Genomic DNA, 26,899 nt, shown 5'->3' with positions numbered 1-26,899 from the left:
GGGCATGGCAACATATCCACCGTCATAAAATGGACAGAAAGTAAACAACTCTTAGCTTCTGGTGCAGAGTCTCTACTGCATAGGATTTATACAGCTGGTTGGGTCCAGGACCCTTCAGAGGGGGAGGGGGCATGGCTGAAGTCAATACTGCTGGCTGGCTTTATCCTACTACTTATAGTTTTGTTGAGAGTAGCCTTAATTAAATTTCTCATGAGATAAATTGAACAGTTTTGGTCCCAGGCTCTGTTCATAACTGCAGAAGCCAACAGAGTGGCTTACTTATTGGGAAAATTTGCCATAAATCAAGATGGTATAAAAATGAAGAGTGATTACTATTGGGAAGTAATTCTCCATACATGTCTTAAATTTCTGTATGTCTACAAGCAGAGTTACAATTGCCTTGATTCCAACCTCTCTTCAAGAATTTTTGTATTGAAGGGGGTGCTTGGGTGGCCCTGTCGGTCAAGTGCCTGACTCTTGATTTCGGCCCAGATCATGATCTCATGGTCGTGGAATTGAGCCCCACATTGGGCTCTGCACTGGGACCCTGGGCATGGAGTCTGCCCAAGATTCTCCCTCTCCTTCTGCCCCTCCCCCACTTTCATGCACTCTCTCTGTCTCTCTCTCTTTCGGAAAAAGTATTTTTATACTGGGAACACCTTTTTGTTTTTTTGGAAGAGTGTTACATGCTAGAAGTCTTCTGGAGCAAAGGCTAAGTGTCCTTAAAGTCTTAGAAAATAGAGATAATGTCTTCCTGCAGAGCAAAAGGTAGGCATGCTCATAGTTAAGTATAACAAACATGTTTACCTCTATAGTCATGAAAAGATCATGCTTACCGCCTATTACTAAAGGTTCAGGTTCACTGTGCTTGGGGTTCCTTTCCTGTAGTGCAACCCATTGCTTGTGCAAGTGTCACTTCATCTTCTTTGCTTCTCCCTGTAGGATTTGGAGCTTGAGGAACCAGCACAAAGGCTAATCCTCTAGCTGTTGCTTTTGCTGTGAGTGTTGTGAGTAGTAAGCTTTTTTAAAATTTTTCCTCAGACCCAGGTGTCTTGTGCCTTCCACCAGCATCCATGCTGCCTCATTAGATAGCTTACAAGCAGGCTAAAATTTCAGATCCTTAACTATCCTTCACAATTAGTAACTATAAAATATTTACCTGTAATGTAAATGGTCTAAAGAGTTGAAATTTATTTTTGTCCATATAAAGTATAAAATGATTGCTTCTTATTGGCATGGAGTCGTTATTTAAGCAGTGATTGAAAGATACAGGCTACTTCATTATTTTTGTTGATTTACTTTTGGTTTTGTTTGGTCTTGAGTTTTCAAGTTTGCCATGCTCCTCTGCATCAAGCTTGCTGAAAGGCAAGGAGCATGGAGGGATATACATTGGATATTTCATCCAATTGATTGGAATTTGTTCAGATATAACTGTTACATAGGGGAGAAGCGTAGTCCATTCCTTCGTCCATACAGAAGAGAAACGGATTTGGTGGAAAATGTTTTCCACAGATGGAAGGTATTTCTAAGCAGCAGAAACCTCATGTATACAGACATGAAAGGGTGGAAGACATGATTTTGCCCTGGCTAAAATCAGAGGACGCATGAAGTAGAGACAGTGGTAGAAGATGAGAGGCTTGTCATAAATCATTTTACCTTAGACTGATGGATTGCTCTGAAGGTGACTGCTGGATGCTGAAAGATTTTTTTAGTCATGGAAAAACAAGATGAGAAACACTACCTAGGAAGCTATAGCAACAGATTGGATGAGAAAAAAAAAATGACAATTTTAATGAAGCCAGTGACAGAAGAGATTCACCAGCATAATCAAAAAGTAATTACTGAGCACAGTCTAAGTGTTATGCATTGTGCTGGGTGCTGGGTATATGCCAAAATAAAATAGTTAATAAATGGGCCACTTAGATATAAGTGGTAAGAAAGAAGGTGAAGAATAGCATGTGGTGGGAGAATGTCTGAAGAGAGGCATGAGGTGGGGAAAATAATGAGATCAGTCATGAATCACTTCTATATACTTGGACAGCACTTAGGTGAGTTTGTCCAGTAGACATTGTTTATGTGTAGCCGAAGCTCCTTACAGAAATCAATACAGAGGTAGTAATGACTAGAAAAGGGCTAAAGATCATTGAGAGAGGGCTCTCACATCATACATATTCAAGTGTTAATGGGTTTTATTTATTTGTTTGTTTATTTAATTTATTTTGCTGTTAACAAGGAGAACACATTTTAATTTTGTTCAGATTTCTCAGATTCACTGATAGAGGGAATACATATCCATGCTTACACAAAACAATATTATATTCAAGAAGAAATCTAATATCAAGTGAGCTGATATTCTGCTTTTGTTATGGGATAGAGACAGTCTGCCTTGTAGGAATGGAGGTCTCAGTCTTGGATTCCCCATGAGAAGATTTACAAGGGGATCCGTGCTCATGCTCAAATAAAGGCAGCTAGAAGGAAAGTAGCCAGCACAAAGCAGTTTTATTAAAGGAAAACACATTCCTAAGGTGGGAGAGCAGGCAGGTTCCAGGAGGTGGAACCAGCCCCCAGGTTGTTATTGGATTGGATATTATGGGGGCTCTCTGGGCTAGGGGAGTACTGTGAGTTACAGTGGGATGGTCTCTAATGGAGGCTGTTTCTAGTCATTTGGAGGGGGAGTTTTTAACCCTATGAGGTTTGTGGAATCATCATATCATTTGTCAGGCAGGGCTGTATACGTGCAGTGCAAATGCATTATAATGAGTGTAGAGGTTCTACTGGGGCAGAGCTGGATGAGGAGAGGACAAGTTTGTACCTGTGGCTCTTTGGTCTGTCACTCCTGAGGTCTTAGAAGCCATCAGGATGTTGTGCTCCCCAGCTTTAAATGTGTAGTTTATTTGTCAACATCCTTGGCTCCAGCTCCTGTCTCTATCATTCCTCTTCAAGGAATTGGGACTCTGCCTCAGGGCATTCTCTCCACTGCTCATATCTAGCTTCTACCTAACACTGAAATGGCTGTACTTGGTAGAGGTTCCTACATCAGTTTTTTCAGATTGTTGCTTCTGTTAGCTACACAGTGTTGTAAAGGAGTGTTTTAAGTTTTTTAATTGCATTTGGCATGTTGTTACCACCTTAAAAAAGACTGTGTTTCTTGTGGTTGTTAAAACATTGCTGTTGAATAAAGAAGTACTCTTCATCCATGTATATATACTCCAAGCTAATTGCTGTTGAAGGTGCAGGTTCAGGAAAAAGCAGGAATGAAAAAACATGGCTTAAGATTGGTCGGTTTTGTTTGTTTTTTATTTCTGCTGTTTAAGGACTGAAGGTAACAAAAAAGAATGAGCTTCTGTTATTCCACTTTTCCATGCCGTCCTTGTCATTTATTGCCTTGAAATTATGGCCACTGTAAATGAGACTTGATTTCATGGTTGCCTTCCAAAACTGAGTTTAAAGATGAGGAGCCCCATGCTTCCCTTACAACCTGCTCAGAGGATGTAGAGAGGAGAATTCTTTTCCTTTTTAGTTAATTTTTGCTCATTAAATTGCCCAGTTTAATGGAAATGTTGAGGGTGGTATGTAAACATTGTAGCAGGGATTTTCTGGGTTCTTTTGCTGAGTTAGCACACAATGCCAATAAGAGAACATATTGGCTATGGCCCTAAAAGGGCCAACGAGCAATATTCTGTGTCAGAAAACAAACTGGGTTCTGCATCCAGACCATTTGACCAGTATATGTCGATGATTGCTACAAGGACAGAGTGAGACAATACACATTGGTTGGCCCACATCCATCATCCCTATTGAAAGGCAAGACAAAAACAACTCTGTGAAGTACAGGTCCTGCTGATTTTGATGGATTCTATCAGCTATCTATTGAAGAAATTGATGGTAGTTGCCCACACTTAACATAGCTTAGAGATTCTAGGGAATTATCATCATTTTAACTGTGATATGACATTGAGAAAGGCAGTTCCTATTTTTCTTGTTTTAAACTGTGTTTTTATTTTTTTTAATTTATTTTTAAAGTGTATTTATTTTGAGAGAAACAGAACGTGTGAACGGGGGAGGGAGAGAGCAAGGGAGAGAGAGAATCCCAAGGAGGCTCTGCACTGCACTGTCAGCACAGAGCCTGATGTGGGGCTCCATCTCATGAACTGTGAGATCATGGCCTGAGCAGAGATCAAGAGCCAGATACTTAATTGACTGAACCACCCAGGTGCCCCATAAACTAGTGTCTTTTTAAATATGTGTCCATAGTACATGGTTTGGGCCAGAGGTTCTAGAGTCTAGACCTTCTGCCATTTCAGATTTGGGCAAAAGGTGGAACAGTATTACACTGGGTTACAACTAGGTGTTCCCAGTGGAATATTGAGGGTTTAGACCCTACTGGAGTGGCTCTGTACTTCGGGAGCTATGTTTAGGTGCTGGTTGTGCTGTGTGACACAGAAAATAAATAAGCAGCATACCTTTTTGTCTAGTCTCAGCTTTTCTGGGCATAGGCCAAAGAACCACAACCACATTCCTCAAGTTCAAGGTATGGAGTGTGGCATCTTTAAGACTGTGCTTGGTAGAAGTATGTTAATACAAAGAAACACTTTTGTAATGAATTCTAACAATAGTAAATTTTATCAACACACAGAGAGTCACTCAACAAATTTGCTCTATAAATCCTAAGTATATTACCTTTTCCACAGTTATATTTTAGAAATTAATCTTTGCAGTTTTCATCTAATGACTGGATATTACTGAGCTAGAAGAAAAAAATGATCTCATGTTGCTGATAATACAAACTTGATATTTGGATTATAGCACTGTGTTGAATTTAGCTTTCTGGGGTGAGAACTTTCTATAACAAAGTGTAATTGTTTGATTTTTCAAATAAGCAGGTTTGATGATCTAACTGTTACCTATTTGTCTTGCCTTGTATTTTCCATTTCAGGAAACATCCCAGTTATCTGGACTCCCTGAGTATGTTAAAATAGTAGAAGTTGGACCTAGGGATGGATTGCAGAATGAAAAGGTAGTTTGATACTAGTTTAATATAGTTATTCCAAATGCTAAATCAAAATATTTATTAAGATTCTGAAGACTTAGATGGGTTTCATATATTATACAATTGTGTTTGTCCTCAATTGCTACTTGAATTTATGCATCTTAAATATGATTTGCTTCTGTTAGGAAGTAATTTTCTATTTATGCTTCAATAGACACTATGCAAATTACTTATAAGATAATTTTTAATGCTTTCATAGGTTATAGTTCCTACAGACATAAAAATTGAATTTATCAATCAACTTTCCCAAACTGGCTTGTCTGTAATAGAAGTGACCAGCTTTGTGTCCTCCAGATGGGTACCACAGGTATGTAAATCCATAATTCCTTAATTGAATCTTTAATTCAACTTTGCCAAGATTTAGCAAATACTGTAAATTGTAATATTAACCTGATATAATTACTAATTTACTATGGTTTTTTTTCCAAAATATTACCCCATGCACTGAGACATGATTAAGGAAAAATCCCTCTGATGAAACATCTTCTATCCATTAAGTCCTAAAAAGTTACTGGGAACTCCATCCCAAGCCTACCTGAGTATAATGGTCCAATATGATGAGTAGATAAGGCTCTTAAATAGCAATTTAGGAGCCTGCTGTCCATTAACTACTTACTGACTTCATAAATTATCTGAATATCTTTAGGTGCTTTCACTTTCTTATCTCTTAGAATGAAGTATTGATGAGTTGCCTGATACCTTAAAGATAAAATCTCCTATTAGAAGTGTAGATACATACTCACTTTTTTTTTTTTTTTTTTTAGCACTTAAATTTGCTAGAGAAATCTATCATAGCAAGACAAAGGGAGTCATCTCAATCTTCTCTTAAGATAAAGCCTACCCAGATTTGACAGTCATGGGGCAACAATCATCCCTTCTGAGATTTGGCTCTGGTCCTTGAAACATGATTAGTAGCCATTAAACCAATCCCTCTCCCTTTCCTATCTAATACCTGTGCTCATTCCTGGGATCCTTCAATCTCTCCCTGGCACTTAAGTTCACTGATTATCTTCTCATCTCATTCCCTTGGTTGTTATTCTCTGTAATCCTCATTCAGTTACTTGCCCAACTGCTCTTTTTCTGTCATCCTTGACATCATGTAAGTTTAAAGTTCCCTTAACATTCTGCCTTCAGTAATTTCCTTGCCTGTGCTCTCTTCTTTGGCCTGTCCTTCCAACATTAACAGTCACTTTAAAAGGGTGACAAATCGAGGGGTGCCTGGGTAGCTCCATCATTTGAGCGTCCATCTTCTGCTCAGGTCATGATTTCACCTTTCCTGTGTCAGAGCCCCACCTCAGGCTCTGTGCTGACAGCTCCGAGCCTGAAGCCTGCTCCGGATTCTGTCTCTCTCTCTCTCCCTGCCCCTGCCCTGCTCATGCTCTGTCTCTCTCTCAAAAATAAACAAACATTAAAAAATAAATAAAAGGATAACAGATCTGTACTTTTGGTCCTGCCTTCTCTGATAAGCTTCATCTAGATGTGCAGTCATTACCTCAGACTCACTTGGGTTGAAATCAAACTCCCTACTGACCATCCTGCTTTATGTTAATAGCTCATTTTGGCAAACATTTTTTAATTATATGCTTCCTAGACTGTAAGAGTTACAGAGGTAGTGACCTTGTCTGTCACTCTTCCCCCACTGCTTCGTGCCTAGCAAGTAGTTATTGTGAAATGAATAAAGAATCAATCAGCCTGAAATAATAATAACATGTCACTTTGAATTTTTTGGTATGGACGGCTGACTCTTTTGTTCATGTATTTGGTTCTATGTAATGAAGACCACAGGTAATTTCCTTAGGAAGGCACAAAGAGCTTTAGGAGACTAGACCTATTTCCTTGACAATGCCATTTTGTAAAATTGCTCACCATTATTTTATGAGCTGTCATTAATTTTAAGGGAATGTGAGCCCCTTGTATCATATTTAAGTCTTCATGAAATTGCCTCTGTTTGATTCAGTTAGTGTTCATTTCACAAATTTGATGACTGTTGAAGAAAAACTAGAAAGACAGGTATAACTTTAGGGTAATGTCAGAAAAAAGAGTTCTTGTGCATATTAATTGATGACCAATCACAGTAGTATTTCAGATATAATATTTTACTAAGATATTATTTTACTTCAGATAATTTACTAAGATAATGTTTCACTTCAAGATTTTTTTATTTTCCAATGATTTTGTAAGGCTGCTTACAAAATACTCTTCTTTACTGAAGTGGTGCAAATTGTCACCAATTGTCACATCCTGTTATTACACAACTCTGGAAATTGTTTGATAGATTACTCTTGAAACTAATCTAAGTGACATTTAGAAAAATGAGGCTAGAACGCTTCTACAGGACCATCCTTCTTGTTTAGCCAGCTTAGAGAAAAGATGGTCAGAGCAAAAGGCAAGGCTGTCCCTCTGCATGCAGTAATGAAAAACTGCTTTTTGGTCTCATAATGTAAGTAGATGTGTGATGGGGCCATAAAATAAGATGATTTATTCTAGGCTTGGTAAATTCATGACTTAACCTATTGAGATTGAATGAACACTTCCTAGGCTCAAAGTATTATTGAATAAATGATGAAATTCCCATTGTGGCTCTTGAGGACAGCTGTGGTGAGGCCGAAGTACCTCTGGGACTGTGTTGCTGTCCGCATTCTGCCTTGAGCTTGAGTAAGTGACTTCACCTCTTTGGACATTGGAAATCCCAGCAATGCTGCCAATAGCATGGGAGCACTTAGGGCAGTAAGGCCCATGAGTGGATTCCTGCATATGAGTGCCCAGAGTCCAGAGCACCTGGCTCTGACCAGTTCTCAGCAGGCTTACCTGAGTGATTGCCTAACAGATGCATTGACTGACCCCTGGACTCCACGCAGTTAACTTCCTTCTTTTTGATAAAAAGACTTTTTCTTAGAGATGAAAGTATGTGTTTAAATACTGCAGCGGACAGGTCCGATCTGAATAATTGAAGATATTTATTCAAATACTAAATATATGTCCTGTGTTTTTCACTTTTAATTCTCATGTGGGCACGTGCATGACAAAGTGTTTCAAATTGTTAAACATCTGTAAAAAAGAAGCATGTCTGAATCAAATAAACTATCGGATTGAGTCTTCCAAAGTTATGCCAGTCATTTTCTAGATGACCTATCAACCTACCGAGGTCTTTTCAAAGGGCGATTGCGAGAATATCCCATTTTTTCAATTCGATTTTCCATAGTTGTGCTTGTGTTTTAGATTTCACTGAGATGGCCTGTGCAGAGCAGTTTTTATTGTAGTAGTCAGTGATTGTCTTATGATGTAATTCTGCCGATTGCATTGCATTGTCATGCTAATGAAAAGCTGGAAATCAGAACGAATTCATAATGCTAATTTCTCTTTGGACATTTTATCTTGTAACCACTGACTTTTGAAGAAACTGTCATGACATTAGACTCCTCTAACTTAAAATAACATCTGAGATGTGACAGAACAGTTTTAGTGCAACTGCTTACGGGTATTTGTGTGAAGTGATTTGTACTTCTAAAGACTGGGAGTGTGGCTCTAAATCGGTGTTCTATTAACTCTCTGCATTTTCTTTTTCTTTTCCTTAAATATAGGTCATGGGAATAGTCGTCTAGTTTATGTTTAGATTGCTGCTTGTTCACTTATTCTTTTTTTAGCGTTTTAAAGCGTTTTTACAGTTGCCGCCCACTGTTGTGTTTGGCAACGGCTTTCTAAGGCAGCTAAAAGAAAAGTTCCACAGTAGCAGGGTGCCATATAAAACAGGATCCCACACCTATCATCTAAATGGCCAGAGATGATAAAATACCTGCCATTAAAAAAAAAAAAAAACACACACACACACAAAACACAACATGTTCTTTACAACTTATCTGGAAAAAAAGACTTCCTTAGAGTGACATATAATATAAGAACATTTGAAAAGAATCCAGAAAGCCCCTCACTTCTATGGAATGAAGAAAGAAAACATGTTTATAAAAATAGATAGGCTTACTGCAACTTTGGAATGTGGCTCTTAGTAGTAAGTTATTTAAATCATGATAAAGACAATAATTTCAAAATAAACTAGTGTTTTATATTCATCTTATTTAGCTATTTGGTTTTAAATATTTTCATTCACATGAGTGATGAAAGTGAACATCACTTACGGAAAAATAAGAATACATTGAACATCCACAACACCGTATGTTTATGTAGATCATACGCAACGTATCAGCAAATGCTCCCTTTCAAATTCATTTTTTAACAGTTGGAAAGGGTGGGTGCCAAGTCATGACATGGACAGAGATTTTCTCTGTAAAAGTAGGAAAAAATCCTCAAAATACCGTAACAATTACTTACAAATTCGTTAAACACTTATAAATATAACCTAAGCGCAATGTGAGCAACAAGCAATGCGTAAACTTTCCCCTGCCCTCCTTTTAGTGTATGATGGAATTCTTTACTAGTAATGAAGACAGTTAACTGGATTGAAGTTTCAGGTTCAGATTTATGTTGGTGAGATGCAGGACACTGTAGCTTCTGCTTCTGAGTGTTTTTCTCTTCCTTGCTCTGCCCTGTTGAAAGGATGGGTGTGTGGAGAAGAAGCTTGGAAGAGGGTATTTTAGCATAGATGATGAGTGAGTGAGTGTGTGTGTGTGTGTGTGTGTGTGTGTGTCAGAGAGAGAGAGAGAGAGAGAGACACTCAGAGGTTGAGAGAGCACATGCGCGCGCACACACCGCCCCCCCCCCCCCCCCCCGCAAGTATTTTGCTTATGAGGCACAGTTAACTGATAGGTTAATTTCATCATCTGGGAAGTGTTGCAGTGCAAGTCCCATCCGTTATACCTCCCATGATTTGGCCTCTGCTGTCTCCGCAGAAAATGGAGGATAAATTTACCAAGACAGCAGTTCCATTTCATGATTACAGAAGTCCCAGTACCCAGATAGGTGGGGGAGGGTGAACTAAAGGAGGAACATTGAACTCTCTTCAGTGGAGGTGGCCTGAGTGTGCTCACTCTCTTTTTAAGATACTCTTTGCTGCTACTACACGCTAAGATTAACTGACTTGTCCTTAACTGCTGTCCTTCTTGGTACTTTGAGGCTTTCCACATGTCATTTCTATAGTAGAGATGTGTCTGGTCAGTTATCACAGTCAGCATCAAGCACCTGCCAGTTTGGATCATCAGACTAGTCATTGGTGATGTCTTCATTTCCTTTCCTTAGCTCCTGAATTTGTAGTTGTGGTACACACACTAATGCGACTTCCTTTTAAAAAGGTTTATATTAAGGAAGTTTAAAGGTCGTTTTTTGTTTGTTTGTTTGTTTTTAACAATAGCTTCTAACTGTATTAGGCTTTCTTTCTTTTTTCTTGTTGTTCAACTTATTTGAGCATGTTGAATTTCTTACGTGTCAAATAATAATTGGTTAATATTTGTTCAATGGTTGATCTCAGAAGAAATAGACATGCAGGTTTTCAGTAAACGAGCTCTGATAGTTATTAAAAGTAAATGGGTGCCTTTTACTCTCTCTCCAAAAATTAAAAAAAAAGGTTAAAAAGGGAATCTTCGGTGGGTACCTGGGTGGTTTAGTGGGGTAAGCATCTCCCTCTTGATTTTGGCTCAGATCATGATCTCAAGGTTTGTGGGGTTGAGCCCCGTGTTGGGCTCCACACTGACAGCACAAAGCCTGCTTGGGATTCTCTCTCCCTCTCTCTCTGCTCCTGTCTCTTTCTGTCAAATAAATAAACATTAAAAAGGGAGGGCACCTGGTTGGTTCAGGCAGCTGAGTGTCTGGCTCTTGATTTTGGCTCAGGTTATGATCCCAGGGCTGTGGGATCGAGCCCCGTGTCGGGCTCCATACTCAGTATGGCGCCTGCTTAAGATGCTCTCTTTTCCCTCTGTCCCTCTCCCCAGCTTGTGCTCCCTTTCTTGAAAAATTAACAAAAAAGTAGGGGCGCCTGGGTGGCTCAGTTAAGTGCCCAAATTTGGCTCAGGTCATGATCTTGCGGTCTGTGAGTCGGAGCCGTGCTTCGGGCTCTGTGCTGACAGCTCAGAGCCTGGAGCCTGCTTCAGATGCTGTGTCTCCCTCTCTCTCTGCCCCTTCCCCACTCATGCCGTGTGTGTGTGTGTGTGTGTGTGTGTGTGTGTGTATGTGTGTATGTGTCTCAAAAATAAACATTAAAAAAATAACAAAAAAGTAAATGGGCGCTTTTTAGTTTTGTCGATTGTTTCCTTTGCTGTGCAGAAGCTTTTATATTTTTATGAAGTCCCAATAGTTCACTTTTGCTTTTGTTTCCCTTGTCTCTTGGGGTGTGTCTAGTAAGAAATTGCTGCAGCCAAGGTCAAAGAGGTTGCTGCTTGTGTTCTCCTCTAGGATTTTGATGGTTTCCTGTCTCACATTTAGGTCTTTCATCCATTTTGAATTTATTTTTGGTGTAAGGAAGTGGTCCACTTTCATTCTTCATGTGGCTAGATGGGTGATGAGTATTAAGGAGGGCACTTGTTAGTGTGAGCACTGGATATTGTATGTAATTGATGAATCACTGAATTCAATGCCTGAAACCAATATTGCATTGTATGTTAACTAACTAGAATTTAAAAATTTGGAAGAAAAAAAGTAAATGGGGATAAGATTGTGCTATGAAAGCTGTATTCACGTGGTAAAGTACATTAGCTCTTCAAGAAAATCAAAACAAAAGAAAATTAGCATATCAGATTTTCTAGCTCATTTTTTCCCGGCATTTAATGGCATGAACCACAACCTCTTCAGATTGTTTCAATAAGTCTAGCAATTTTCCACTGAGTGTATAACGTGTACCAGATACCCATATCTGTATACACCTGTGTGTTCACAAGTGTATTCACAGATCCACATATCTGCGATTGCCTTAGTCCTTGAAAGCTAGTAAAATGAATTCTGGTCCTTTAGATTATCTGCATAAGAAATGCTCAAATTTAGCCTCCTGAAACCTTAACAGCCTTTGTTTTTGCTTATGGTTTCTATGGATCAAGAATTTTGACATGGCTCAGTTCGAGCCCCGCGTCAGGCTCTGGGCTGATGGCTCAGAGCCTGGAGCCTGTTTCCGATTCTGTGTCTCCCTCTCTCTCTGCCCCTCCCCCGTTCACGCTCTGTCTCTCTCTGTCCCAAAAAAAATAAATAAAAAAAAAACGTTGAAAAAAAAAATTTAAAAAAAAAATAAAAAAAAAAAATAAAAAAAAAAAGGATTTTGACAGGGCTCAGTTGGGCAGCTCTGGCTAGGGGTTTTGCATAGATGGTGGTCCCAGCTGGAATAGCAGGGATTGGCTGCTGGCTCATTTGGGGCCTGGCTGGGCACCTCTTTCTCTGTGTGTTCTCAGAACCTCTGTAGGTGGTCTCTCTGAATGGGTTAATTTGAATTTCCTCAATGGTGGTTTAGAGTTGCAAAGGGGAGTGTTGCAAGAGGCAGGCAAAAATGGTGTGCCTTTCATAACCAAGTCTTATAAATGTTACAGCATTAATTTTCCATTAATAATTAGTTGAGGCAATTAAAAAGCCATCCATTTTCAAAGATGTCACCTCTTGATTGGAGAGTGGCCTTCTAGAGGAGCACTAGAGGAGTGGGAGAAGAAATCTCATTGGAGCGGTTTTTATATTTTTGACACTTAGGTTTTTAAAAATGATACAGTAATTAATCTAGTTTCACACTCTTTCTTACTAATAACTAAAGAATAAATATAGTGGATTTAAAAAAAAAAAGTCTCTGCATTCTGAAGCTCCTAAATTACAAAAACAAAACAAAAACAAAGATGTTTTAGCATTATCAGGGCTGCTAATAATGACCTCAATCTTCCCCAACCCCTTTATAAATTTGTGTGCCTCAAATGGGATTCAGGTTGGCATTTGAAGGAGAGGGTTTTTGCTCACACAGCATAAGAGATGAAGGAGAGAGACAGAAATGAAGTAGAAGCTGGTGAAACAGGAGTCCTAGGCCTTTGCCTTCAGAACCACCTCTTCCCTGGAGCGAAGCCAGCTTTTTCCTGCATCCCAATTTCTAAACATGCACCAAGATGAAAGATGAGGCCACGGGAGGGGAGAATCACATCCTGCCCAAAGATGGGGATGGAAGGAAAAAGAAAACGCCAGAAAACAAAACGTAAAAGTTAGAGTTTGCAGTTTGCCTTCATACCCTCAAAATCCCCACCATCCATGTGAAGGTGGTGAGCCCACGCAAATCCAGGAATCGCTGTCTTCACTGTGGAGGTTATGATTTCTATAGACCCACAAGCCCTGCCTTCCATGTCCAGACCTGCTCAGCAGAGTCGTAACTTCTAGACTAATACCTTTCTAGATCGTCTCTTGTAACCTAGTTGGCATGCCTGGCAGGTACACATGATTCAGTTCAATGTGTTGAACTGTTTAGGTAATGCCTGCCTCCTTTTGAGAGAGTAGAGAGTAGGAAGTCCTTTTCTTTTTATAAAAAGCAAATGTCAATGTACTCTAGAAATGAAAAGTCGCAATTAGATTTTTGTTGCTTTTTGTTATGAGGAAACATCCTGCATTATTTTAAGTTACTGTATTAAGATGTTTCTCTAGGTTTGCAGTTAAAATTTTTTCCTTTTAAGTAAGAATAATCAAATGTATTCTGAGTACTATACTAGGATCTCTCTACATAACGGTGGTGAATTTGATTTATATCCTCTACAAGTGTTGCTTGTATAACAGCAGGTATTACTATAGCTTCACAAATAGTGATGGTGTAAATTCGTATTTCTCCCCTTGGGGGGGGGCAGGGTTTACCGACTTGTTTTGTATTGTTTTCTTTTGTTTTGCTTAATCATTTTCTATGTTTTTAAGCAGTGACTAACCTGAAGTGAAAAATTTTAAAGTGTTTTAAAAGTATTCACACTTAAATTATCACTATGGTTCTCACATAAGGCAAGAAAATTGCCTAAAGCATATTCACAAAATTTTAAAACACCTTTTGTCTCAGAAACAAACATGGAAATATGAAAATGGGTGTTTTAGTTATAATAGTGGACCTTACTGTTTTTTTTTTCTTTTTGAACTGGTTTAAGGTAATAGTTTGCAATAAAATTGGGACAAATATGAGTTGCTAACATTGTTCATATTATTTAGCATTCAATACCAACTTACTTTGCAGCTAAGATAGAGTTTTTCATTACTGTATCCAAAGCAAAAGTAAACCTGTAGTTAAGAGCAATAATGTCACCAGTTCTACTGGTCAGATTTTCTTCTTTTTTTCATGCTGAAGGTATAATTCAATATATTTGGATGTCTTTCCTCATGAGACCAAAAACTATTACTATGCTCAAAGACTTATTCTCAGAATTTACTGCTTTTATGATCACTTAATAGGATCAATTGCATGTTGACTAACAAATTGGGTTTTATTTTGTTTTTAGGTTTATAAAAAGAACTATAACAAAATGTTAAAACACTTTATCATTTTTTATTCACTAATATTGAATGTATTGCATTTAGCATATTTTCCTCTAAGTTTTCCTTTGAAAGAAAGGAACAGTTGTTCAAAGCTGCTTGATTATATTAAAATAATTTTTTGTATTTGGTTAAACTAATCTTAATATCTAGTCTTGTGGAACTGTCTATATGCATTGACAGCTGAAAGGTCTGCACATCATATAATTGCATAAAAGCTGAATATGGGTACATTTTGGCACAAGAAAGATGTGAGCCTAACTTATTAACGGTCTTTTCTGTAATACTCTGATGATCAGTTTATTGATAAATATTGTCAATCTTATTTTAGTGTAAACTCATTCCATTGGTGTGTCTCCTGACCAAGCCACTTAAATGCAATCCACTTTAAGAGAAGCAGAGTATGTCAATGAACTAAATTTCCTTTGAAAAATTGATGATCCTTATAAAATGAGCATTGAAAATGAAAATATTACACCATTCATTTTTAAGTAGATAGATGTAAAATACATATTTTGTTAATATGTTTATGAAGAATTATGCTTTCTAGTTAATTTTTAAAAAGAAAAGCGAAGTATCTTTATCCAAACTTGTATGCACACACACGCACGCGCACACACGTGCGCGCACACACACACACACACACACACACATACACACACATTCTGATCTAAAATGCCTGGTGGGAGCCTGGGTGGCTCAGTCGTTTGAACATCCAACTCTTGGTTTCTGCTCAAGTCATGATCTCACAGTTGGTGGGTTCAAGCCCAATGGTCAGGTTCTGTGCTGCCATTGTGGAGCCTGCTTGAATTCTCTCTCTCCCTCTCTCTCTCTGCCGTTCCCCCAAGTGCCCGTACTCTCTCTCCCTCTCTAAAAGCTAAACAAATAAATAAATAAATAAATAAGTAATAAAATACCTGGTTAATTTTTTTGAAAGTTTTACAGGTGTAAAAAAAATATGTAATAGAGAAATTAGATAAATATGAATGCTGAAGTTTATATTACATTCAAAAAATCACATTAAGCAATAAATATTATATTTGAAAACATACACATTGAGATATGTATGCTAGTGTTTCACTTCTTCCACATTTGATAAAGGACCATAAATTTATATTTTCACATACTGTATACCTGTCAGTAGAAAGCATATTTTATAACAAATTTTATTTTACTTTAAACATTTTTTCCCAAATTAATTTGTTAAATAACTTATAAAATTATACACTGATTGTAATTATAATTTAGAAGAGAATGTTTTACAACTTCTATGAATTTTAGACATTCATTATTTTTTTTTTTTCAACGTTTATTTATTTTTGGGACAGAGAGAGACAGAGCACGAACGGGCGAGGGGCAGAGAGAGAGGGAGACACAGAATCGGAAACAGGCTCCAGACTCTGAGCCATCAGCCCAGAGCCTGACGCGGGGCTCGAACTCACAGACCGCGAGATCGTGACCTGGCTGAAGTCGGACGCTCAACCGACTGCGCCACCCAGGCGCCCCTAGACATTCATTATTAATATGTAAAAATTCTTTGAAGAATGCTGTTCATTTTATACATTTTATAAAGGTTTTAGACAACATCCATCTGTAATTGAAAAGGTTGATATGGTTTTAATTGTTTTAGATATTCACATTCATGTTTCCCTATTTAACTGCATAAATCAAGTAATTTTTGAAATACTAACATGTGAAAGCTGGTTCATGCCAATAATTCGAGAAAACTAATACAACTTCCTACCTTTATGCACTGCTGGGATGTGAGACCCATTATAAATTATAACACTACTCTTAGTTAAGGCTAGTGAATTTTATATTGAATTCAGCTTACAATGTATAGTAAGAAATGTATTTCTTAGTAACCTCAAAATAGTTATTTTCCCTCAAGCCTTCAGGTTGCAGGTTTCCTGAGCTTTTAGTGACATTATTATATCTACTGCCTAGATATAATGACATACACATTTTCTAATGCGATGATAGAAAATCTGAGACCTGACTTTTAACTCACGTATGAGTTGGCAAAGTATTTTTTAAAATGTTAATTTCTTTTGAGAGAAACAGTGTGAGTGGGGGAGGGGCAGCGAAAGGTGGGGAGAGAGAGCATCCCAAGCAGGCTTCACACCATCAGCACAAAGCCTCATGTGAGACTCAAACCCATGAACCGCGAGATCATGACCTGAGCCAAAATCGAGAGTTGGATGCTTAACTGAGCCACTCAGGCTCCCCTGGCAAAGTATTTTTTTTATCCCTCTTATGCCTTGTATATTTTCCAGTTGTTCATTGTCCTATTCATTACTTTTATTATGTTTATTAAAAACTTCACTGAGTTCTTTGCTGAGCTTAAAAATTGAATAATGCATATTTACTAACAGTAGTCATGATATTGACATAGTAAGGCAATTGTAGAGTTAATAAGAATGTCATTACTAAAAACAATTAAAACTTAGAGGTTTTAGAATCAAGTGAATATCTGTAAATTAGTTACAATAAAATGGAACTTGGTAACCAGAACACATTAAGCAGTTGGCCATTGGTCACTCTAACTTTTTAAAGTTCTGTGTTCTGTACTGTTGACTAAAAAATAGATCTTCTGATCCATGTGATGGCCAAATCATTGTATATGATCATACAACTTTAACAATGATGGAATTCCTTTTCAGAGTAGTAAGACCCTTTTTGCTACAGCCCTTATTGCCAGCAAAATGATCTCCCTCAAACAACTCAGGCTTACCCTCTTCTCATCAGTGTGGCTATCCACTGTGGGCTGAGGTGCCCTCTAGAAAGAAATCTAAAGAAGAAGGGAAGCTCTGTTTGTCAGTATAGAAGGAATACAATTAAATTTAGTATTTTAAAAGTGACTTCTTCCGTGTATGGAAAATAACAGTGTTGACAGTGTTATTATCAAACCCAGAGGCATGATCTATGAGAGGTAGCACAGTTGAATGGAAAGAAAATTATATACTGGGAGCTTTGAGACTTCTTGCCCCTACTTCAGAGTGATGTTGGGAACATGATTGTTTTGACTTGGGAAGACCAGGAGCGTGGTCACAAAGGCATTGACCTGAACAAAGAATAACTAATGTCTATTTGTTAAGTTTATCTTAGGAAACTGGGAAATGTTATTAAATAAAATTACTGGTTTCTCTGTCTGAAACATTGGTTTTCCAGTCTAAAACCCACAAATCCATTGGGTAGATTGGATTTGTTTTGTAATTTAAAAATTAATATTTGTACACATTAATGGGTTATGATTAAAATGTCCTGCATGCATTTGTAGTAAAAGAGTAGGGGTCATATGTTACTTGATTTGGTCACTCTTAAGAAGCATGTGTGTTCCATCCAGTACAGGGCAGCACAAAAGTCCTTAGAACACAAAGGCAATGCCAAACAAGGAAGTACAGGAAATTATACACCAGACCAAATTAGTTTTAAGGCTTCTGGACTTAAGAAGTTTTTTAAGTGTGGTGTCAGACCATTTTAGTAGTGCAGCCAAAACAGGGTATTGGGTAGGAAAAAAAAAAAAAAAAAAAAGAAAAAACACTAGATGTTCAATTTTCCAGAGATTTCCTGTGTTTATTATTATAAGATGGTGATTTATTAAAACTGTCTTACTTCTTCAAGCAGATCAAGATTTCCTTTGTGCTACTGAGGCTGAGATATATGGGGTTGGTGCAAAGAGTCTGTGAATGAGACAGGGTTATAGTACCCAGGCTACAATGCTGTTCATAGCTGGTTAGAGCATTTTCACCCAGAATTGTCAGGAACAGCTCTAGTCCATTTTTTCTCATTACTGAATTTACAAAAGTATTACATTTAAGAGGAGTTACTGCTCAGATTGAATTTTGAGTTATAGTGTCTGAAACCACATTATTTACATTTTTATAGTAGTAGATGGCATGTGTTGAAGAAATTGCGCCTTCTGTATCTGTCTTTGCTGCTGTACTCCTGCATATAAAAAGGAATCCCATCAGTTATGTCTCATCTGTCAAGTGGAGATGGTAGGGAAATGCCTTCTGACATTTCCTTCTTGTTTTGAACTTAAATGAATGTTGTCCTGGGTGATGGTGGTGCTGGTGGGGCAAACAAAAAGAATCCTTCAAAAATATTTTTTTTAAAATGATTTGGCAAATGATACTAGCAAGGATGGGAAAATGAGGGGTATAAATCCATGAGTTTAAATCCCATTCCTGACAAACTATAAATTGGTTTATTAAGCAGAGAATGTATAAACATAGATCCAGAAATAATGATAGATCAAGAATAAGACATTCCAAACTGATGCCACTATTTTCTTGAGAGTTTTCTTCTGGAGTGGTAAGGAAAAGGAATACTATAGACACCATGAATGTGTATTTCAGGAAGATCCTTAACTATCTTGATAACTGTGAAGAGCAAACTAGAAAGTTTAGTACTTTCCAAACTTTATTTTTTAATCCATGGGATTTTTCCACCCTAGACGAAACATTTTTAGAACCTCAATATGTGCTACAGAGAGGAAATTACCTTAAAATATTTGTATAGCTGTCTCCCAAGGCCCTGGGAGGGCACTAGCAATGTACTCAACTGGCCATACAGTTCAGGGAAATTTACAAAAGTTAGATATTTTTGTGTTGTTTATCTTATAGAAGCTTCCTCTCATATTGCAGTCATTTTAGGTCCACATAGCCTGCATGTACCTCTGAATAAAAATGAAATTAATGTTCTTTACTGAAGCAGGAGTATGGTCCTTAAGTGTACAGATTTGTCTTCCTTTGAGCAGAAGCCAGCAACAGCCTTTGTGACTTAAATCCACTGTGATTCTGTCTTGGTGATGTCTAGCATCTTGTAAGAAGTTTTGAAACTATAGATTCCTTGGTCCCACAGCAGAACAGAATCAGAATCTGTACCAAAATCTATATATTTTTTAAAGTATATCAAATCATTCTGATAGTGAATCTAGTGTGGGAGAACCTGGTTTAGATAATTAAACCATGCTTCCCCACCCAAATTGTTTAGCTTGAGGATGGAGTCTTTCTAGGGGCTACTCCCTTGACATTGTGACACACAAAAATCTTTAGCAATGACTAAGATAAAGATGCAGAAAATAGATGCTATAGGGGATATACTTATCAAAGAGGTATTAGAGAATGGGCTTTATAGGCAAGTAGACTTGGGCCCCATCTCAGCTCTCCCAGCCACTAGTTGGATAATCTCCCTCATCCTTAGTATCTCTAGTCATCTTCTACAAAAATTGCCCCCTCATTGGTTTGTTAAAAATGTTTAAAGAGATGGGGCGCCTGGGTGGCTCAGTCATTTGAGCATCTGACTTTGGTTCAGGTCATGCTCTCGTGGTCTGTGAGTTCAAGCCCCACGTCAGGCTCTGTGCTGACAACTCAGAGCCTGGAGCCTCCTTCAGATTCTGTGTCTACCTCTCTCTCTGCCCCCCCTCCTCATTCTCTCTCTCTCTCTCTCTTTCTCTAAAAAAAATAAACATTACAAAAAAATAAATGTTTAAAGAGATAATGCGCATAAATAATTCAACACATACAGACATAACATATAGATGAGCATAAAGTAAATGTTTGTTTTTATCATTATTACCATTCTTGGTAAAAGTAAAATCTTAGAAGAATTAGTAGAGAAAAAGAATCATGGTTCAAGATGGGTCGAATTCAAAATAGAATAAAGGGCAGGAAACAAATTTGAGTTCATTTCAACAACCATTTATTTATTGTATTTTATTTTGTATTACGGTGAGTGGGGGAGAGGGGCAGAAGGAGAGAGAGATAATCTTAAGTAAGCCCCATGTTCAATGCGGAGCCCAAAGTGGGGCTCAATTCCATGATCCTTAGATCATGACACGAGCCAAATCAAGAGCTGAATGCTCAACTGATTAGGTCACCCAGGCGCCCTTTAACAACCATTTATTAAATGCTCCTTTTATGCAAAGTCTTCAAGGAGCTAATTAGTCAAGGAGAGAGATACATAAAACAAATCATACAAAATGTGATGAGAGTGATGTTACACATACACACACACCTGTTAGCAATCTGGATGTCTTCTCTGGAAAAGTGTCTATTCATGTCTTTTATCTATTTCTTCACTGGAATATTTTTTGGGTATTGAGTTTGATAAGTTCTGTATAGATTTTGGATATTAACACTTAATCTGATATGTCACTTGCAAATATCTTCTCCTATTCCATCGGTTGCCTATTAGTTTTCTTGATTGTTTCCTTTGCTGTTCAGAAACTTTTTATCTTGATGAGGTCCCAATAGTTCATTTTTGATTTTGTATCCCTTGCCTGTGGAGACACCTCAAGTGAGAAGTTGCTGTGACTGAGGTCAAAGAGGTTGTTACCTGTTTTCTACTCCAGCATTTTGATGGCTTCCTGTCTTACATTTAGGTCTTTCATCCTTTTGAGTTTATTTTTCTGTTTGGTGTATTAAAGTGGTCTAGGTTCATTCTTCTGCATGTTGTCCAGTTTTCCAAACACCATTTGCTGAGGAGACTGCCTTTTTTCCATTAGATATTTTTTCATGCTTTGTTAAAGATTAGTTGGCCATATGTTTATGGGTACGTTTCTCTATTCCGTTCCGTTGGTTTGTGTGTCTGTTTTTGTGCCAATACCATACTATTGTGATGGTCACAGCTTTGTAATACAGCTTGAAGTCTGGAATTGTAATACCTCCAGCTTTGGTTTTCATTTTCAACATTACTTGGGCTATTTGAAGTCTTTTCTAGTTCCGTACAAATTTTGGAATTTTTTGTTCCAGCTCTGTGAAGAATGCTGGTGTTATTTTGATGTGATTGAATTGAATATGTAGATTGCTTTGGGTAGTATAGACATTTTAACAATGTTTTTTCTTCCAACCCATGAGCATGGGATGTTTTCCCATTTTTTTGTGTCGTCTTCAGGTTCTTTCATAAGCTTTCTATAGTTTTCAGTGTATAGATTTTTCACCCCTTTGGTTTGGTTTATTATTCCTGGATATCTTATGGTTTTTGGTGCACTCATAAATGGGATTGATTCCTTGATTTCTCTTTCTTCATTATTGGTGTATAGAAATGCAACTGATTTCTGTGCATTGATTTTGTATCCTGTGACTTTGCTGAATTCATGGATCAGTTCTAGCAGTTTTTTGGTGGAGTCTTTCGGTTTTTCCACATAGAGCATCATGTCATCTGAAAAGAGTGAAAGTTTAATTACTCCTTGCTGATTTGGATGCCTTTAGTTCTTTGTGTTGTCTGATTGTTCAAGCTAGGGCTTCCCACACTGTGTTGAATAACTGTTAGTGAGCATGGACAACCCTATAGTGTTGCTGACCTTAGGGGGGAAAGTTTTCAGTTTTTCCCCAATGAGGATGATATTAGTGGTGGGTCTTTATTATATATGGCCTTAATGATCTTGAGGTATGATCCTTCTGTCCCTACTTTCTTGAGGGTTTTTATGAAGAAAGTATGGTGTATTATGTAAAAAGCCTTTTCTGCTTCTATTGAGAGGATCATGTGGTTCTTATGCTTTCTTTTATAAATGTGATTTATCACATTAATTGATTTGCAGATATTGAACCAGCACTGCATCTCAGGAATAAATTACACTTGATTGTGGTGGATAATTTTTTTAGTGTGTTGTTGGATCCAGTTTGCTAGTATCTTGTTGAGGATATTTTGCATTCATGTTCGTCAGGAAAATTGGTCTGTAATTCTCCTTTTCCCTGGGGTTTTTGTCTGGTTTTGGAATCCAGGTACTGCTGGCCTTGTAGAATGAGTTCAGAAGTTTTCCTTCCATTTCTATTTTTGGAGCAACTTCAAAAGAATAGGTGTTAACTCTTCTTTAAATGTTTGGCAGAACTCCCCTGGAAAGCCATCTAGTCCTCGACTCTTATTTGTTGGGAGATTTTTGATTACTGATTCAATTTCTATACTGGTTATGGTTCTGTTCAAATTTTCTATTTCTTCCTGTTTCGGTTTTGGTGGTTGATATATTTCTAGAAATTTGTCTGTGTTTTCCAAATTGCCCAATTTGTTGCATATAATTGTTCATAATATTCGATTGTTTATTATTATTATTATTGTTATATTTCTGCAGTGTTTGTAGTGATCTCTCCTATTTGATTTGTGATTTTATTTATTTGGGTCATTTGCTTTTTCTTTTACAATAAATCTGGCTAGGGGGTTATTGATTTTTGTTAATTCTTTCAAAGAACCAGCTCCTGGTTTTGTTGATCTATTTTACTGTTTTTTGTTTGTTTTTGATATCATTGATTTCTGCTCTAATCTTAGCTATTTTCCTTCTTCTGCTGTTTTTAGGATTTATTTGCTGTTCTTTTTCCAGTTCTTTAAGGTATAAAGTTAGGTTATGTATCTGAGACCTTCCTTCCTTATTTAGGAAGGCCTGGAATGCTACATACTTCCCTCTTAGGATCTCCTTTGCTGCATCCCAGTTTTCTTGTGGTTGATTTCAAGTTTCATAGTATTGTGATCTGAATATATGCATGGTATGATCTTGATCTTTTTGTACTTGTTGAGTACTGATATGTGACCCAGTATGTGATCTTTTCTGGAGAATGTTCCATGTACACTTGTTAAGAATGTGTATTCCACTTTAGGATGAAATGTTCTGAATATATCTGATAAATATAACAGATAATCCTTCCCCAGATTAGGAAAGTTTTCTGCTATAATTTGCTCACATAAAGTGTGTCATTCAAACCATTGTTTCCTTGTTCATTTTCTGCTTAATTTGTCTATTGCTGTAAGTGGGGTGTTGAAGTCCCCTACTGTTGTATTATTATCAAGGTGTTTCTTTATGTTTGTGATTGATTGATTTATATATTTGGTTGCCTTACATTGGGGGCATAAATATTTACAGTTGTTCCATCTTCTTGGTGGATAGACCCCTTGATTATGATATAATGTTCTTCTTCATGTCTTGTTACAGTCTTTGTTTTAAAATCTAGTTTGTCTGATATAAGTATGGCTACTCCAGCTTTCTTTTGGTGACCATTAGCATGATAGATGGTTCTCCATCCCTTACTTTCAATCTGAAGGTGTCTTTAGGTCTAAAATGAGTCTTTTATAAACAACATATAGATGTGTCTTGTTTTCTTATCCATTCTAATGTCTCGTGTCTTTTGATTGGAATGTTTAGTCTATTTACATTTAGAGTGAATACTGAAAGATCTGAATTAAGTGCTATTGTGTTGCCTGTTGAGTTGGTGTTTCTATTGATGGTCTTTGGTACTTTCTAGTCTTTGTTGCTTTTTGTCTTTTTTGTTTTGTTTTGTCCTTTATCCTTTGAAAAAGTCTCCCTTAAAATTTCTTGCAGGGCTGGTTTTGTGGTCATGAACTCCTTTAGGTTTTTGTTTATCTGGGAAACCCTTTATCTCTTTTTCTATTTTGAATGACAGCCTGCTGGATAAAGAATTCTTAGCTGCATATTTTCCAATTCAGCACGTTGAATATATACCGCTACTCCTTTCTGGCCTGCCAAGTTTCTGTGGTCTGTGGCAAACCTGATCCGTCCTCCCTTAGAAGCTAAGGACTTTTTTTTTTTTCCCTTGCTGCTTTCATAAGTCATTCCTTGGTGATGGTCGTTTTTTGTTGAATCTAAAGTGAGTTCTCTGTGCTTCTTGGATTTTGATGTCTGTGTCCTTCCCATATTAGGAAAGTTTTCTGCTATAATTTGCTGATACAGACCTTATGACCCTTTTTCTTGCTCCTCATTTTCTGGTATTCCTATGATTGAAACGTTACCCTTTTTTAATAAGTCACTGAGTTCACTAAGTCTTGTATAACTATCTTTTGCCTTTGATTCCTTCTTTTTCTGTTTTATTATTTTCCATAATTTTATCTTCTGTATTGTTGATTCATTGCTCTGCTTTGTCCATCCTTGCCATCATGGCACCATTTGAGATTGCATCTCAGTTATGGCATTTTTAATTTCAGCCTGACTAGATTTATTTATCTCCACAGAAAGGGATTCTCTGTTCTCTTCTAAGCTTTTTTTTGAACTCCAGCTATTATTCTTATTATCGTGGTTCTAAATTCTAGTTCACACATCTTACTTACATCTGTGTTGATTAAGTCCCTGGCTGTCATTTCTTCCTTTTCTTTCTTTTGTGGTGAATTCCTTCCTTTTGTCATTTTGGAGGAAGAAAAGAATTAATAAAATTAAAAAATTGAAAACAACACAAAAAAATAAATGAAGCTAGACCCTAGGTATGTTTTGGTCTGCTTGTTGAAAGCAGCTTTATAGAATAGAGTAAAAAGGGAAAGAAAATAATGGAAAAAAGTTGAGAAAAATTTAAAAATTAAAAAAATGATAGAATAAAATAGAATAAATGGAATAAAATCCAGTACAATAAAAATTTTAAAAATAAAAAGTAAATTTTTCTCTTTATATCTAAAAAAGAGAAAGAATGAAGGAATAAAACAATTTAAGCAAAAACAGGAGCAAAAAAAAACCATGAACAAACAAATTAATAAGCAGAATGAAACCTGGAGTTATATCCCTTTTTCCATAGAACTGAAACTTTGAAGCACTCTATAGTCTCTACACTAAGCAGGTGGAGTGACTTGTGCTATGTCTTCTGTTGATGTGTTTGGGAGGGGCTTCGTGTAATTGGCTCTGACCTCCATTAGGTGGCACTGCTTATATTACTGTGGTGGCTAAGTGTACCTGCGCAAAATGAGTGTGCAAGGGAGAAGTGGAAATGGCTTCACCCAGGTCCTTAGTCTCTGAACAGGAACTTCACACACTCACCCGTGATCAAGCACCCTTCCTTTGTCTCAGGCCTCTGTCCATTCCCTGCCTCTATCCTGTGTTCAAGCTGTCTGCCTACAAAGCAGCACCTCCCTCCAGAATTTTATCTCAGATGGGGTTGTGTTTCAAAACCCCACATTTCAGAGACCTCCATGGCTGGATCCGTGCCAACTGTCTGGGGGAGGGTCTCCCTGAGCAATGTCCAGGTCCTGGCTTGCCCAAGAAAACATTCATGTGATCATGCAGTAGCAGAGGTTCAGAGAATATTGCCAGTCACACTACACAGCCAGCGCCAAGTTTCACCACACTCTGGTGTCTTTGTCCTAATACTAGCAAACATGACTGCTCTCCAGGGGATGCTGGGATCTGTGCCTACAGGGAGGTTCTATGGCCTCTACCAAATGCACTCCAAGCAGGGGAACCGCTTCTCCCTGTGTGGCGCACCGACCCCTCAGATCCCGCTGCCTGCTCTTTGAGATTTACCCTGCTTCCTCACAAGAGCATCACCAGGCACCGAGCTCTGAAACTTCAGACCCTGTGCCCCACTGTTTATAGAAACCTGGTGGTTTGCAACCCTCTCCTTTCTTCCCGTCAGTGGTTTTGGGGAAGACATTTCTTATTCAATCCCCTGTGAGTGTTTTCACTCTTTCTCTTTCCAGTTACTTTCAGGAGGAATGCTTTTCTTGCACAATCCCTATGCATAGCACTCTCCCCTTCATCTTTCTCTCTGTGTCCTCTCCCTGTGAAAATGGCTCCCTACCCTTTACAGCTTTTCTTCCCCCAGTTCACCTTTCCACACCACGTACCTGCTGAGTTGTGCGGCTCGAGTTATGCAATTGTTGTATTAATTCTTAGATCAACTTCCTAGGTGTTCACAATGGTTTGGTGCTGATCTAGCTGTGTTTCAGGGATGAGACAAGCTCAGGGTCTCCATGCTGCTCCATCATCTTAACTGTTCCAATTGAAATCTATCGTCTTAACAAATGTTTCAAGGTGCAATGTAGTATAGGCAGAATGTCGTACAGCACATTCAGAACTTAACCATCTTGCATAACTGAAACTGTACCCATTGAATAACAACTTCCCATTTTTCCCTTATCCTCAGCCCCTCACAGTCACTATTGTATTCTCTGGGTCTATGTGTTTAATTATATTAGCTACCTCATATAAGTGGGATTATGCAGTATTTATCATTCTGTAATTGGCTTACTTCATTTAGCATAATGTACTCAAGGTTTATCTTTGTTGCATTTGGCAGAATTATTTTATGAATGCTTATGATATTTCATTGTGGGTTTTGCCACATTTTTTTTATCCATTCATCCTTGGAGATTTAGATTATTTCATCTTGGATATTGTGGATAATGCTGCTCTGACTCAGGAATGCAGATATCTATTTGAAATTCTGATTTTAATTATTATGGATAAATACCTAGATGTAGGTTTGCTGCAACATACAGTATTTCTATTTTTAGTTGAATAACCTCCATAATGTGTTCCACAGTGGCTGTGCCATTTTACATTTCTACCAGCAGTGTACAAGAGTTCCATTTTCTCTACATTATTGCCAATACTTGTTATCTTTTCTGTTTTCATCCTAACAAGTATAAAATGATATCTTACTGTAGTTTTGATTTGTGTTCCCTGATGATTAGTGATGTTGAATATCTTTTCATATGTCTGTTAGCCATATGAGA

At 37.6% G+C, this 26,899-nt stretch overlaps 1 protein-coding gene across 6 annotated transcripts in view; it reads left to right on the top strand.

Moving 5' to 3' along the window:
- The window catches only part of HMGCLL1 (3-hydroxy-3-methylglutaryl-CoA lyase like 1), a 296,847-nt gene that overhangs the window by 40,459 nt on the left and 229,489 nt on the right, over positions 1 to 26,899 (top strand). For 5 of the 6 annotated variants that reach the window (XM_086707097.1, XM_025925518.2, XM_086707099.1 and 2 more), the window contains exons 2-3: positions 4,937 to 5,017; positions 5,250 to 5,357. The exons of the other annotated variant lie outside the window; for it this stretch is intronic. In XM_086707097.1, coding sequence (XP_086563223.1) covers positions 4,937 to 5,017; positions 5,250 to 5,357 — 189 coding nt within the window. The remainder of the gene's footprint in view (positions 1 to 4,936; positions 5,018 to 5,249; positions 5,358 to 26,899) is intronic. 6 annotated transcript variants of the gene reach the window in all.

Source organism: Puma concolor, chromosome B2 (genome assembly GCF_028749965.1).
Source record: "Puma concolor isolate L17-30 chromosome B2, mPumCon1.1.hap2, whole genome shotgun sequence".
NCBI lineage: Eukaryota > Metazoa > Chordata > Mammalia > Carnivora > Felidae > Puma > Puma concolor.
The sequence above is the reverse complement of the archived record's forward strand: the minus strand, read 5'-3'. Positions and strand labels throughout refer to the sequence as shown.